This window comes from Gallus gallus, chromosome 2 (assembly GCF_016699485.2).
Source record: "Gallus gallus isolate bGalGal1 chromosome 2, bGalGal1.mat.broiler.GRCg7b, whole genome shotgun sequence".
Taxonomy (NCBI): domain Eukaryota; kingdom Metazoa; phylum Chordata; class Aves; order Galliformes; family Phasianidae; genus Gallus; species Gallus gallus.
In genome coordinates this window covers 77,071,576-77,087,956 of record NC_052533.1, presented here as the reverse complement: position 1 = coordinate 77,087,956, position 16,381 = coordinate 77,071,576, and the positions used below count along the sequence as shown (strand labels likewise).

Sequence of the window (16,381 nt, the reverse complement as noted above, 5' to 3'; positions counted from 1 at the left end):
AAGCATGTTCAAACTGGTTTATTTGTTGAATCTGTGCAAAGCATCCTGTTACAACTTGTATAATTTTTCAAATAAAATACTCCTGAAAATGTATATCTGAAGACATTTATTAGAAATCAGATTGTCTCAACTACCTTGAATCAGCATCTTTTTATTTCACTGTCAGTACAGCTATTCTGACTTTCATCCTCTCTCCCAGTCCCCACCCTTTTTTGTGACACAGTGAAAAATGCAAAAGCAATTTATAGTGCTGAGAGTCTTTGGCTCCTTGACAAACATCACCGCTCCCAGTCTGCTCTGTCAATAGATCACCAACAATCTGTCATTCGGGGACCTGAAATATTGTCATCACCACTAATCAAAAGCCAAGCAGCTCCTCACTGGATGTTGTTTTTTCAGAATGGAGACCATGCTGAGGGAGCCTCAAAGAGCAATCCATCAGCCATGAAGACTCGAGCAGCGCTGTAGAGAAAAGTCCTTCTCCTTGCAGGACAGCTGAGACAAGGCTCTGCTTGTAGTGCCCTTCTGCTGAGACAAACTAGAGCCTGCCTTCAGGTGTCTGCACCCTGACACTACACAGCAAACAGCATCTGCAAAAATATAGGTGGGCATATGCACACAAATGGGAAGATCAAGTTCTCTGAAGCGACTTTGCCTAGTACTCTTTCCAGTGACACCAGCATATTCAGGAGGTCAGAGATGCTAGGTCTTCAAAATTCAAGATATCCCAAAGTTCTCAATGTAGGTCAGGATTATCTGGTATTTAGCTGGAATTAAGCATCAAATATACTATATTCCTCAAACCTTAATGCTGCACTTATATATATGTGTGTGTGTGTGTGTGTATGTAAAATACATAATTAAAAGAAAATCTCACCCTGGAAATGAAATTAAATTCCCTAACTATGCAAAGCATTAGTCATTCTGAACTAAAGCAAAGGCAAAAAACATGAGTAAAGTGTAGAATTTTGTTTTTAACACTGAAAGCCAGGTGTCTTCTCTGCTCAGTTTAAATTTTTTTATACTAATATATATGAGCTATAAGAAATAATTATTCTTCACCACTAAAAAATCATGTATCTTCAAATAGAGTAGGAAAAAAAAAAAGGCAGAGAAACTTACACATGCACTGTATCTCCTAGACAGACAGAAAAGTAACAGTTATGAAGCTGATTAGAAGTCTACTTCTAATTAGAAGGTATTTACATAGAGGGAGCATTTAGAGTAGTTGCTCAAAACTCCACCTCAGAGAGGCAAAGAAGAGATGCCAAAGTTGTTTTATATCATAGTTTCGCATTTCATCCACTGAGCATGACTGCTGCTAGGTTATATGAGGTGACACAACATAAGGAAGTATTTATTTCTTTTTGAAATGAGGAGTATTATCCGTCCTTTGATAACTCATTATGACAGTCAGCACTGAGAATTAAGTGTGTAGTATCCCAGTGGAAGCACACAGAGGCTAACGAACTTCCCTAATTTGACCAGAAATGCATGCCTCAGTATTTGATTTTAATGCACAAAATGTAATGGCACATTTTAAATACTTATTTACCTGAGTGTATTAAACAGCTGCTTCATAGAATAGTGCACCAAGCTTTTCAAATACATGATGGCTTCCATTCAATCCTGATATTCATATGTAAGATTCCTTTGTACCATGACAGTTTCTAATGTCAGGCGTTTTTTTGTTTTGTTTTTTAAGCTGCAATTTTAAACTTACTCCTTCATTAGGCATGCATGTTTCTAATTAAGTTCAACCTGCCCATCCTTCTTTGAAGAGATTAAAGTCAGAGACCACTAAGACCCTTGAGGCTTGATATTGTACTTGTTCTTGGTAAAGACAACAGAAATCAGAAGTGGCAAATAAGCACAAGAAGTTGCCAACCTTCTTAGAAAGATTTGTAACCAAAAACACCTACTTCTGATCCTATAAAAATCTTTAGCAGACTATCATATTTATACAGGTGAAAAAGAGGAAATGTTATTATGTATCTAATATACATTTCATTATAGGACACTATACGCCATCAGTAAAATTAAAGCACATGTACTAGTGAATCATTAATGAGGTATGTGCCAGATCACAGATCCTGTTTCCCCAGAGTGAACCAAACTTTACCATCTAAAAAAGAAATCACAAACATAGCAGAGAGGCATGTAGGAATAAATAGGGTGATCCCTGTGCAGAGCTTTCAGTCCTGTTACTCAACATCCTTCTCTTGGGCTTAAATACTATAAACCTGAAGAAATAAAGAAACTAAATGCCAAGTATCTTCAACTATTCTCTTCATAATGATCATTTTGAGAATGCATTTGGCCTTCTATATTATAGACACTTACAAAGATGAGGCATGCTTTCACATTTCTCAGTTTTTCCATGCAACACTAATGACTGACTTCAGCACCATGGTGGAAATCCACATATAAAGCTGCACGATTCTTATAACTCAAGCTTTAAAAATATTATTAGCAGTAAGAATAGCAAGAATAACAGGATTCTTCAATTACTGTCAACTTGCTTCATGAATACACAAGATATGGTTGGTTGTTTTTTTTTTTTTTTTTTTAAAGCTTGTTCATTTTTTCACTGTATTTGTAAGCACAACTGGTCAGACAAGGTTAGACAGAATTGAAGGCTTGGTTACCGTGGACACAGGTACTTTATTAGAAACACTCAGCTTAACAAAATGATTCATCATATTTGTCAATTTGTCAAAATGGTTATAGACTGACCGGGACTTTGATTTGTAAGAGCTCACCAGATGATCTATTTGGAAGACCCACTCTAGCATCAACAGTGTTTTGGAGCCCAAGCCCCACTTTCTGCAAGACTTCAGCTTCCAGATCACACAGTTACCCTGTCAAAGGCCCCAAACCATCCCAAAGTGAGATGCGCCATTGGGCATATTCAAAAGCTGTAGAGCCTAGCTGTTGTAAGAAATATGAGACAGATGATTTCAAAAACACTTTCAGGTCTCAGCTTATTTAAAGAGCTCAATGCCTCTGAAAACACTTGCAAACATGATGGCAACAACAGGGCTTATCCAGGCAGACTTTCTCTGCCTGGGTTTCTCTAACCTTGACTCATTTACATTGTTGAAGACATTCAAGCCATTGTTTCCATAGAGAACCACTCTCTGACCCAGACTTCTGGATCAGCCTAGTTTTCAGACACCTTCATATTCAACATCATACAATTCCTCATGCCAAAAAAAACGAACACAGAAAGGTTTTTGCCTTTCCCCATGCCAAACAAGTAATGTAACAGTCAAACCTTTGGCAAGGAGGAGGACTATTTTTAAGCTTACAGGCTTGACCGGGACAACAACCTACTTTCTGTAAAAGAGCAGACAATGTGCATGTTCAAGAATAACAAAACCTGCTTATTACCTAGAGAGGTACAACATTAAGAGAAGAATGCCAGAAGACACCTCATTGAAACTTACTTCTAATTATTTCCCTAAACACTCTAGTAATTTAAAAGAAGTTAACTTTTACATATTAATTTATCCCAGGTCAAGTCTAATCCAGTGTGTTTAAAACAATTAAGAAGCTCATAAAAAAATTCTTATTTATGCTACATGCCTAATTTCATTTGGCTCTGTTGAAAAATTCAGCCTTAAAGGGATATTTCGGTGTTGCTTAATTGAACAGTAATTTACTGTGTTAGGAAAGAAAAACATACCTGTGGCTGAAAGAGGAGTATATATGAAGAAAGGTATTTATGAAGAAAGGTTGAGGGAACTGGGCTTGTTTAGCTTGGAGAAGAGAAGGCTCCAGGGAGACCTCATTGTGGTCTTCCAGTACTTGAAGGAAGCATTTAAACAGGAGGTTTAAACAGCTGTTTACAAGGGTGCATAGTGATAGGACAAGGAGGAATGGTTTTAAACTGAGACAGGGGAGGTTTAGCTTAGACATTAGGAGGAAGTTTTTCACACAGAAGGTGGTGACGCAGTGGAACAGGTTGCCCAAGGAGGTTGTGGATGCCCCATCCCTGGAGGCATTCAAGGCCAGGCTGGATGGGGCTCTGGGCAGCCTGGTCTGGTGGTTGGTGACCCTTGCACATAGCAGAGGGGTTGAAACTAGATGATCATTGTGGTCCTTTTCAACCCAGGCCATTCTATGATTCTATGATTCTCTTATGCTAACATTGTCTGCTTAGTATAACATTTAAGTTTTACAATAGGTTTCCAAAAGAAGTTTTCTTGACCGAAAGTGTTGGACTGTGAACATTTTGAGTGATTAAATCAACTGCAAGCTTCGCAAGAAGAGAAAAGGGGGGTGGGGAACAACAACAACAAAAAAAGCAAAATCTTCCCCTAAAGATCATTTGACGTAAAGCTCCTTTGGCTCTCAGATGCTCTTAATTTATGTTAGTACTCAGTGTCAACTCTGCATATTTCTGCCTTCTCAAAATGAATGTAAACAGTTAGAAAAACATAGTTTGTTACATTACAGAGCTAGAATAGTTAAAGCAATAAAACAATCAAGTATAACACCAAATATTGTCATTATATATATGGCTTTTTAATGTTTGCAGTTTTCTTGGTAGGTTTGTGAAATACAAAGTTTCACCAGAAGTCTTTTTTTCCCCAAAACACTTCAACAAAATAGAGAGTGCCCTTTTGATCAAGATAATACGTATTCCTCCATATTTCGTGTATCCTGAAGTAACTGCTTATTCCTGTAACTGAATTTTTGAAAGCAGAACAGGGAGATTAAGAACCAGTAGGATGCACCAGAAGTTAGCATGCCAAGAACAACTTAAACATTAAATGCTTGCTGTCACAGATAACGAGATGTTTCCCTGTTTCTTAGTTTTACAATAAACAAGCATCCCATATGAGAGAAAAAAAAAATCTATTAGCATAGCTATCAGTGTCCATATAACAGATAACATATTTCCTTTACATTTATAATGACCAGAATACTGCTAGGGAATCTGGTCAGACAATCTGCTTTTACAGCCCATTCATGACACCACATTAGCACATCCCAAGAGAACAGAAGAAATGACTTCAGCATGTCTTTCTCCATTCAGACTTTTTTTCCAAATACCCTAACCACAGAACAGTTATAAATCAAATGCATTGGTTCTGAAGTTCATGAGCAGAGTATTAGAATCATTTGAGTTGGAAGGGACCCTTAAAGGTCATCTGGTCCAACTCTCCAGCAATGAACATGGACACCTACAGCTAGATCAGACTGCTCAGAGGCCAGCCCAGCCTGACCATGAATGTCTCCAGGGACGGGGCATCCACCACCTCTCTGGGCAACCTATTTTCTTATCTCCAACATTGCATAGCTGTCCTATGCTTCCCCCTTAAAATCAGAAAAAAATAATGCTTCTGTAGATGCACTGACTTTTGTGAACAAAGTCAATCTCTTATTCAAAAGCAAAGGCATTTTAGTCTTATTCAAGAGTCATTCTGTCATTTTAAAAACATGCATTATATTTAAAAATCCTGCCTCCATTGCAATGTGTTACTTATGTTGTATATAAGCATACTACTAAATTTAACATTGTGCAGTTAAATAATCACTCAGAATTCATCCTACAATAAGATCATACTGAGACCTACAAAAGAGAAAAACAATCCTTTTCATTTTTGACAGATAAAGCTGTAACTGGAAATATCAAACTTCATGACTTACAAGTGCAATCAATAAGAATCAAAACCACGGGTTCTTATTTAAGTAAAGAGTCCCAAAATGATGTGTTTTCCTTATCTTACTGGTAATCGTGAACAGAGTTGCTTCTAGGAATACTTGAAATGCGCGTCTGGAATCCTAACAAAGATATGCAGGAATTGCCACAAGTGATAGGCTCTAAAAATCGTATCACACTGAACCATGAAATAGAAAATGTATCTGAAATTTAGTGCAAAATTCAACAGTCATGAGTTCTGCTGATTGTGATATCTGCTCGATTTACATGCCGATCTACAGCCCTACTTAAAAACAGATTTCTTAAAACCCTTAAAATAAGCTGCTGCGTCCCTTCCTTTGTAGTGCAAGTTGGTGTTACACGTTTCAAGAAACAAACACATTACAACAGATCGCAGTCATTAAATCGATAGCATCCATCAGCAAAGGTAAATTATGCAAACACTTTTTTTTTTTTAGTTGATACTATTTCTACTTTGTGCAGCTGTCTGTCAGAGTTCATTATGTGAGGATGAAATAATTTTAGGAGCATTATTAAAAAAAAAAAAGGTGAAAATCAGAAGCTAGAGCCATTGATGAGCCATTTATCACTGCTTGGCATCAGCTAAGGGACCTGACAAGCAGAACTCAGCACAGTAGCTGGAGTTCCCTCCCCAAAGCATCCTTCTCACAACCCACAAACCCTCACGCAACTGGAATCAAGAAATAATCACTTTGCTTCCTACTAGAAGCTTTAGGAGGTATTTCCTTTGGTACGTACACACAGCACAGCCCGCTCCTCTTTTTTCAAAGCCTCTCTTATATAACAGGCTGCAAAAACCATCTCTGAACACCGCGACCAAGATGCAATCTCCCATTTCTGTACTGCAGCTCTCAATAGAATCTCATCCAACACATCCCCAAGCCATTAATCAACTTCTTACTAATAAGAATGATCTATTGCAAGTTCTGTGTAGCTTTGCAGCACGCAGACTGATGATATTCCATCACAGCTCCCTTAAGGGAAAGGCATTTCCAGACAAGAGGGGCAGCTTCACACACAGAACTGGTCTGACAGGGATGTTCACTACAGAATCACAAGTTCTGCTTAATTATTGCACTCTTCCCTGGTGGCTCGGTTCAGGGTTTCTCCCCATGCCCACAGTACCAACCAGCTGTCAGGGTCTCCAAAACCGTGTGGGCCTGAGGCCCACCTCAGGGCACACAGCAGCCCTCCCCACAGACCTGCACCGATTCCCTCATGCCACATCACTTCTGCACAGATCAACTAGCCGAGCTGCCTGGACAGCATCAGCTCAGCCCAGCCAGGTAACTTCCCGAGCTCAAGACAGGTCATTTCCCTCCTCTTGATCGAGCAGAAGCCCACAGCAGACTTACATAAGCCCTGCACGGCTCTGGGTTTGCCCTCACTCCCCAAAGGTGCGGCTGTGAGTGTGGCACAGCCCACAGAACAGTTGGCTACCAACTACAGTTCAGGATTTCCACTTTACGCACAGACCACAAAAAAAGCCCGCAACATGAAGTTTTTATTTCATTGTGTTATTACCAATAAAAGAGGCAAATGTGGTTTTAGGTGCTCGGATATATTCTGCTACAGCCAATAAAGTTAACAGCTGGCTGTTTAATGGAGGCCGATTGCTTTCTACGTATTTTTATCTAAGTTTGGGCTATTTTCCTGTAACACAGGAGGTTAATCATGACACCCTGACTCAGAACAAAGCACACAGCAACACTTAAACTGTGAGAAAGAAAACGTCTGAGCACAACAAGATGCTCTATTCCCATCTTCCACATATCCGTGCCTTCAGTCCCTACAGGGGAAATTTAACATGGTTCCCCAAATGATTTCAGTTCAGGGTTTTCTGGTTCCTCTCCGATCTCTCTGACCAGACGGGTTGGTGTGCTACAAGCACCGCTTGTGCTGCTGTACCTCCTCCGTGTGCCCTCACCCAGCCGCGGCTCCGCGCTGCCCGATCGATGCGAGCACATTACACACCAGCAATAGAGTAAGGGAAGGGTACAGGGAAGAAGAGCATCTTTCCTTTCAGCCATTAAAAATAGATCAGCGAGCGCTCCGCAGCCCCTTCCCCACCCCCTCCCCGAGCGCAGCGTTTTGCGGGGGGGGCTTCAAAGGAACGACACCCCCTCAGAGCCGCGCAGACACGCAGAGCGGCCCCGGGCCCGACCGCCTTCCTCCTCCTCGCCCCGGCCCATGACTTCACCGCCGTAACGAGAGCATCGGCGCGGGGCGGCGGACGGCACGGAGCCGCCGCTGTGCCCTACATAGGCGGCGTATGAAAAAAGGGAGGAAAGAGACGGGGGGGGGGGAGGATAGGCGGGAGGAAGGAACGAGGCACTTTGTTACCTCCCGTCTGCAGGCAAAAACGCGGCTCCCGGCCGCCTCGCCGAGGGGAGCAGCGCAGGAGCCCGCACCGAGAAGCCGGAGGGAGAGAGGAAGGGAGGGAGGGAGGCGGGGGACCTGGCACCATGACGGTGCCCGCCGTACTCACCGATCGGCGCCGCTCCAGCCTGCTTCCTCCCGAGCATCCACCAAACCCCAGCGGCAAATCCTCACTCCGGCGGGCAAGGATGAAAAGGGGGCGGGGGGGGGGGGGGGGGGGGTGCGCCAGCCCCGGGCTTCACCGCAAGGTCCTGACCTTGCCCAGCACCAGCTGCAGCATCTTCGGCTTCCCCCCCCCCCGGGCGCGCCCGTGCGTGTGCGCTCCGGAGCGCTCAGGACGGCCGGCAGCCGGGGCGAGGCGCGCTCGGCACCCACCGCCCCGAGGGCGTGGGGCTGCGGCTGGAGCCGGGCTGCGCGGCCGCGCCGTAGCGCTGCGCGCCAGGCGGGCGCAGGATGTGGCCGGAGGAGACGCGGCCGCCGCCGCAGCATCTGCCGCCGCCGCCGCGCTGCCTGCCTCTCTCGCCGCCTGCCTGCCTCCCGCCCTGCCTCTGCCCCTCCCTCCCGTCCCCTCCCCAGCAGGAGCGCGCCCGGCGCGGCCGAGCAGCCGGCGCTGGCTGGGAGGGGAGGAGGAGGAGGGAGAAGGGAGAAGGGCGGGCGGCCCCACGCCCGATGAGGCGCCGCCACTGCCTGCGCCGGGCGGGGCCGCGCCGAGGCCTCGAAGCGGGAAGAGAGAGGCGCTGCGGGAGGGGACGCGGGGATCCCCTCACGGCAGCTCTCCTCGCTGGGGAAAGCAGCGAAGAGACGGGATCTGGGTGACGCCCGCGCTCGTTATCCCGCAGCTTTCTCTCTGCATCCTTAGCGGGAAACCTACCGTGTTTGCAGAAGTCTTTTCGCGAGCGAAGAGCGCGAGGAATATGGAAGTCGTATTTACTTATGTATGCGCTTAACCCTTTACCGAGAAACTTGCGTGCGACGCAATGACAGCGCGCGCCCGAAAGTTCCCATTGCACCGCTCCGTTTAAGCGCCGTTGTGGCGCCGCGCCCGAGTTGAGCAGCGGGTTCCGATCTCCTCAGGCGGACGCCGCTCAGCCCGCGCGCCGGGGGCGGTCGGGGCATCGCGCGCCGCGCGGGTACCACCTGCGCTCGGGGCTGGAGCCGCGCGGCTGAGCTCGGGCGGGGGCTGAGGCGGGCTGCTCCGCCCCCAGGGCAGCGCGGTGGAGTTAGTGCTAACGGGCGTTTGACTGGAAGGGAATTTGGGAGAGGTGTCCGTCACCGGACTGAGCTGATTCGGTGAGGAGGACCGCCGCCGCCAGGTTTAAGAGCAACTCGCTGCTGCCACCTTTCGCTCAGCGGCTCCACGCGATGCAGGGGTGCGCTCGGCAACCTCCAGCAGGTGCCCGCCCTGCCCTGCCGCCCGTGGAGGGGTCTGAAGGATGAGGAAGAAGCAGCAGTGAGAGCAGGGGGTAAACCCGGCCCTCCAGGAGTGTCTTTCTGCTCCTGTTCTGTGATGCAGAGGAAGTGAAAACGAGATAAGAAAGTACAAAGGAGTAAGGGCAGTTCCTGGAAGGGGTAGCTCCTTTTGTCGTAGCTCCTGTGTGCCCCTTTCCTTCCTGATGACTCAGCTGCTTTCTGATGAGACAGAAGGCCGGACAGGTGCAGGCTGCTCCCTTCTCGGTCCCCGCAGCCCTCTCAGCCGTAGGCAGCCTGTGATGCCAGGCTCACTTAAGCTGTGCCTAGAGAGTGGTGTATCCAGCATAATCCTTGCTTAACTTCATCGACTTCTATGTTCCCTTTCTAATTAGAAGGGAAAAAAAGATAGGGTAATGACGACTGCATCGAGGCTGAGATTTGCAAGCATAGAAGCTGTAAAAAGACTTTGTCCCTTATACTTAACTGTAATATTTTCAAATGTCCTTGAGGCCTTAAGTTTCTGTTTGCTGAAGATAAGGGCAAGCAAAATTTCTGGAAAAAAATGCCGTAACATGAGTAGATTTAAGATCAGTAATATCTTTTTTTTTTTTTTTTTCCAGACAATTTCCTATCCAAACGGTAACAACTACAAATTGTTTAAACTTATGTGTAAGGGTTGTGAAATACTGGTGTTAGTTGGCAGCAATTTTTTTTCCCTGAGGTTAACTAAAGATCTAACTAAGGAGAAGAGGGAAATCACCATTGCCCCGTAATTAGACAGTCTGTCTAAAACATGGGTTACATGGACTCAGGCACTAATGGTATCTGCATGTTCTGTCTCAACGTAAAAATATTTACTCTTGGATTAATCCTTCTCAGAACAAGGTTTGGGCATTTGTTTTCTGGGTTTCTGGGCAGAATGGAAAACACTGGATTTACTTGCTTTTAGGTAGTGTTTTAAATTAAATGTATACTTCATCTGAAGGTTATCGAGATCCTTCGTTGGGGGGTGAAGGCAGCACCCTTCTTTGTCATGCTGATGTCCATGGGAACTATGAATACTAAGAATGTAACTGAATTAAAACCAGGTCTAGGAAACAGATTCGTGTTGCAGGCAGCCTTTAGCAATCCTGGAATCAGTAAAACATTTTTTTTGCCTTTTTAAATTAACTGAAAAATCAGCTAAGCATAAATAATATTTCATATTTGGAGCAATACTTTAAAGAGGTTATTGTTCTGCTGTTTTATCACTTTCTAAGAATCATTTAAACGTGGAATTATTAAAAAGAAATAGACAACTCCATAGAAATAAACATTTCCAATAGGAAGAGTGTATTTCTTGAGACACGCAGTATGGTGCCTCAATGGAAACGAAGTAGGAGTGTATTGAAACAGCTGATTCAAATTTCTTCTCTCCCACTTGATTCTGATATTATCTTAATAAGCTAAATCAACATTGGATTATAATATTTTTATTTCCTATTTTTTTTTTCCTAAGTTGTTATGCAGTATTATGTACGCAATTGCATACTTAACAATAAAGTACATGTAAATCCTGGAATGAGAATAGTGTCCTATAAGACAAAGAGAAAATAGCAGGAGAAGGTTTGCATGATTGCATTTGCATAAGCTTGTGATCCCATGGAAATTTTTTTTTTAGCAGCAGTCTTTTAAAGAAGTATATGGTATTTTGAATTCTGAGACACAGCTGGTTTTGACTCAGTCTGGTTATGAGCAAATTATTGTTTAAGTGCTAAGCTTGGCTGGCAAAAGGAAGATACAATTGAATTAGTAGTACCTGCAGATTTTGTAAATGAATGTATATTTGCGCTGGGAAAGTTGGATTGTATGTACTGAAGACAACTCTCAGTTCTCTGAGACCTGACCAGGATTTTCCTCTTCCTAACTTTGTCCATGGATGATCAAATTGATTATGAACAAAATCTCTATAAAACAGATGGACTGAAGTCTTTCTGTTGGTTTGTTGTTTCTGTTTGTATTTCGATCTGCTGGATTAAAAAAAAAAAAAATCACTAAAAAAAAATTCATATTAGCTAATAGTTTCCATTTGTCTCCTAAGCAATTTGACATTTTCAGCATATCAGATTTTCATCTGCAATAATACAAAAAGGTCAAAAACTTAACTGAGCACGTCAGTCACAAATCAACAGCAGTCTTGTTCAATAACAATTATTTCATAACAGAACTTTATCTAAATGTTCCTGGTTAATGGGACAGCAGGAACTTCATATAGCTCCAAGAAAAAACATACAGGAAATATTTAAGAGGAGATAGAGAATATGAAAAAATATTCTTATTACTTGCACGCATTTGAATTAAAGAAGATTTGTGTTGTTTTGTTTTTGTTTTTAATTGAAATATAGTTTTAAAACTTCTTGGTATCTTGTACAGAAGATGAAAGGCTAGAAATTCAAACAAAAAACAGTGTAATATAAAAATTCTTCTTCTCAACATGGTAAAAATAAACTTTACTGTTAGAAATTCATATATTATATGAATTCATATATTAAAGTTGCAAAAGCATTTAGGGTTAAGGTATAAGACATAGAAAATGGCACTGTGCTTTTTGGATTCTTTTTCCTTTTCCACTGTTTAAACTCTGTGTTGCGTTTGTCCATCTCAACAGTAGAGGCCATCCTGCAAAAGGCCAAGTAGAAATATTGCCACAGATTCAGATAGTGATGGTTTGAATAACAGTGAAATGTTATTACATGGACTATCCTTTTATTTAATCCAATTATGTGTGAGTTTTAGCTCATGTTTTTCTATGGTGTGAATGGCTGTCAGAGTTTAAGGAACCAGTAGATTCAACATCTATTTAGACCTCAGTGAAAGCTGAAGTACTGCTTACCCTGAAAAAGATGTGAATGACTTAGCATGTCTTGCAATTATGTAATGTATTTTTTAAACTATTCTCTATCACATTCAGTCAGCAACAGGAAAGATGAAGCTAAATTTGTCTATTAACACTGTGAATAACACTCTCCAAAAGTCACAAGCTTTTGTTTTTTTTCCATCTAGTACAGCTTTCATTCTCAGAGTCAGTTGATCTGTTTTCCTGGTGCACAGGAGATTGGCAGCTCACCTGATGCCTATCCAGACTCAAGCTCTCAGTTTCATTTAGTAATCACACTAGCAACCTTTGTGAAATACAGAGCCACTGAAGGTCTGTGGGATCGCAAGAACTTCTTGCAAGATTTTCTCTGTTCCACGCGAATTTTTACTTATCGTGAACATTCGTCTTCTTGCATGGCACGTACATTAGTCTTCAATGTACAGGAAGGCTCTTCACAATATTCCTTACACATCCACATTGGAGTTTCTTGTTTACCCTCATGGTGCTTTCAAAGTGGTTGCCCCACTAGTGGAACAAAGGCTGATATCACAGCTGGATTCCATTCTAGAGTGCACCGATTTCAACAGGGACCCAGGGTCCTCTAGCGTGCTCTGTATGCACTGAGGCCTGGCAGCAACTGTGGATTTTGTTGTTGATATGAATGCGATATGGAAATTAACAGATCTCAGAAAACTGAGCCCCAGTTTTCCCTTCTTTGCGCTGTACCAGCGAGTAATGTCAGTATTTCCTGTTGGAAGAAAAGACATTTCAGCCAAGTGGATCAAGAACCAGAACTCCACCATTTCCTCTCTTTCCTTAGCTGAGCACTTTTTTACTTCATAGTTGTGAAACAGATGCCTGATTGTCTCCGACTCTGACCTGATAACTCCTTCAGTCAGTCCTCAGAATTTGTCTCAGAAAATGTTGGAGTGCATCAGATTGTCTGGTTCATGCAGATTGCCCAGTCTTACACTTCTTGTTAGAGATTCTCCCATGTAATTGGGTGTCTGTAGCCCTATATGTAATTTGTAGTGGAGAGACATGTTTGTCAGCATTCCATAGAGTCTTCAGTCCCAATCTCACTTCAGTGAACTGAATTTTTTAGAATAATCATTTTAACAAGGAAGGAACATTGACTGCTACGGTTTAAAAGACCATTCACCACGACTGAAAGGGATGAGTAGGGGATTCCTTGCTTATGGATGATAAGTAGAACACTGAATTTTATTTATGTAAGTTTTCAACATCATGGCTTTCTACCTGGAAAGTTAGATTTTTACAATAATCTTCTAAAAATGGAAACAATAAAAACTTGATTGAAACATTTAAACAAATATAAATCGTCCAGATTTTTACCTTTATCAAAGATATTTAAAGTTAGTGTAGAAAACTACATCGGGAAAATATGTGGAACACATGGGGATGGATTGTTTTTTCTAACTTTCTGTTCTGCTTTTGCTCTTTCAGTTTCAGGGTAACATGAAGCGAAATATAAGTTTATTATCCTGTGCTTTTTCAGCAGAAAAAGTATCTGCTTATTTTGGTCTAATCCTGTTATTTAAATCTCTGTACTACTGCAAACCTGGCCACCTTGTGTTATTTTTAACTTAATGGAAAATTGAAATATGTATTTCATCAGTACCACCTGCTTCGATTAAAAAAGAAAACTGAATTTAGTATGCTTTTACCCTTCATGCAAGAAGAAAAAAAAATGAAAGTAATATTATGTAATACATAGTACTAGGAGGGAAGTAATAAGATGTTGCCAACTCCAAATACTAAGATTTTTGCTATTATTTTTTTAATCAAGATCTTATTAAAAATTTATCTGCATTAAATTTAATTTATTTAGCCAGTTTTTTGTTTTTGTTTTTTTTATTATTTCCCGCAGCTTCTGTGGCTACATGCTACAAAACAGTTGTATGTGTTCAAAAGTAGCATAGTTAGTACCAGAATCAGCCCTTTTGGAGACAAGGTAAAAGTATGCTGTGACAGCTCTGATAAATCCAACAGTAAGAAGAACTTTAAACTGGTTAAACCTTTTAACTGAAGTTCAAAAAATCTTCGACATTTCCCATGTCAACTGTATCCCTTGAGTAAGTTACCTTTGCCACATACAGAATTCAGATGGTAATTTACTTTTTTTTTCCAGTCTAGGACATCAGTTCAGAAAATCATATTAGATTCAGTGACCTTTGGTGATGTTTATGTTACGTTGTGATGCTTGGCAGATTTTTCAGCTGTTATAAAGCAGCAGAGAATAGTGCAGTTCTTTTGGTTGTTTGAACATCTTCTACAGAAAAAAAAAAATGTTGGTAAGCAACTATCTGGCTTCGTACTCTTTATCTTATTACTTCTTCTAGTGAGCAACTGGATGGTTGCCAGTTTAATACTGCTTCAAGCAATTTTGTGACACAGCATAAACACAGGTCTTCATGTATTATTATGAATTTTAAGTTTAGGTAGCCAAGTCTTTGCTTTGTAGATCTTGGTCTCCAATTCTTGGGAAAAAAAAATAGTCTATGAAGTCACAAGATCATAATGTAAAGTATCTCATTGTGCTGTCTTGTCATTGCAGTAGTCCACAGTGTTGTCTAAAATAATGTTTTGAGAAGCTGTAATTTTTGTTTCCATACACTGAGTTCAAAAGAAAAAAACAAATACCTCTTTAAACAATGCAGCATATGCATATAAGTATTTAAAATGGCAAGTGTTAATCTAAACCATATGTAAATTTTACCTTGCACTTAGAGTTCATATGTAGAAGTAATGGCCACTGTATTTTGGTGAAGAAAAATACTTAATTTATCAGTTTAGTTATTTATTCTTTTGGTACAATATTGTCTCAGTCTACTACAAGAAATCTGACCTGTAATTCTAACATATCAAATAACAATTTCAAGACTGTTGTAGTGGTAGGAACAGTGAATCATTAGTATGTTCCACTGTATGTATGTATATGGTAAGCATGCAAGATACAAAAACATCTCTTAATGTAGCCAGTATACTCAAGTGGCCAAGAATAAAGAGCCATCCCAACATGATATACAGTGAAAGGTAGATGCACAGAATATGGTTGTCTTTTTGGCAGGCTTCTCCCACTGGTTAGTCTGGTGTTCCCTGTTTTCCTTCTTGTAAGTAACTAGCAAAGAATGTTACAGGAAGAGATAAGGTTGCCAACCATATACTGTAAATTGCTGTATTTTACTGTGGAGACTGACCAAAATGACGTAGTCATGACCATTACTATAATAGTACTGCCTACACTTTCAGATGAGTGGAGCTTTATTAGCCTTCCAGGGCTAACTGAGAAGGCTCTTTCACTTGCTGTATCACAGGTGCCTCCTTTGCTCTTAACTTCTTGATTCTGTATGTCTATCATCATGTGATTTCTTTTCACTGTTATTGTCTACCACAGCCAGCTCAGTCATCCTTCAAACTCTTTTCATCTGTGCTACTGACCTCTGTACAGATCTGTTGCTATTTTTAGGTCAAATTCCATTTATAGTACCCTACTGACTGTAAGACATACTCCTTTATCCTAACAGACTGTAGTGTCTTTCGTGTTTACTCTTAGGGACCCCGTTTTTCTTCTCCGTCCATCATCACATTCCTATTTTTCTTAAGCAGGTGTAGGAAACTATGACTGCTTAGTTAGCAATACATTTAGATTTGGCTCTCTTTTTTCCCACGACATTCATTCGATCCATTGTCTATACCTAATCTTCAGTGGCTTAATGGAAATTAGATATAATTACAAGGTGAGAATGAAAGAAGATTATACATCTGGGACTGCAAAACTGTTTTCTCTTCCCCTCCTCATCATCATTCTTGAACAGAAGTTACAACACAGCTATTACTTGAAGAATTCCTGAGTACATACAAAGATTTGGTAAACCCAATGGAGTGTAAGACTGAAGAAATTTCTCCTATCCAGTCTGTTTTCTGTTCCTGTTAGGATCATTCAGTTGCGAGGCTTAGTGTGCATTCCCAGTAGAGGGGCACAGCACACGTGTCTGGCCATGCATATGGATGTGGTGTGC

General features: G+C 41.5%; 1 protein-coding gene and 1 long non-coding RNA gene across 9 annotated transcripts in view; both read right to left on the bottom strand.

The window, feature by feature from the left end:
- CTNND2 (catenin delta 2) overlaps positions 1-9,258 on the bottom strand; it is a 623,362-nt gene extending 614,104 nt beyond the window's left edge. For 6 of the 8 annotated variants that reach the window (XR_001465252.4, XM_015282257.4, XM_015282258.4 and 3 more), the window contains exon 1: positions 8,181-8,619. Coding sequence is in view for 6 of the 8 variants with exons in the window: in XM_015282257.4 (XP_015137743.2) it covers positions 8,181-8,217 (37 nt within the window). In the remaining 2 variants the exon portion in view is untranslated. Of the gene's footprint in view, positions 1-8,035; positions 8,620-8,942 lie in introns of those variants that run through there. The other 2 variants (XM_040695591.2, XM_046931226.1) reach the window with 2 other exon arrangements.
- A 707-nt stretch (positions 9,259-9,965) lies between these two features.
- On the bottom strand, positions 9,966-12,926 carry LOC121109617. Its single transcript, XR_005857565.1, has 3 exons — positions 12,588-12,926; positions 11,280-11,490; positions 9,966-10,033 (listed from the first exon to the last, which is right to left on the bottom strand). It is a non-coding gene; the product is annotated as an uncharacterized LOC121109617 (long non-coding RNA).
- Between the last annotated feature and the right edge of the window lie 3,455 nt (positions 12,927-16,381).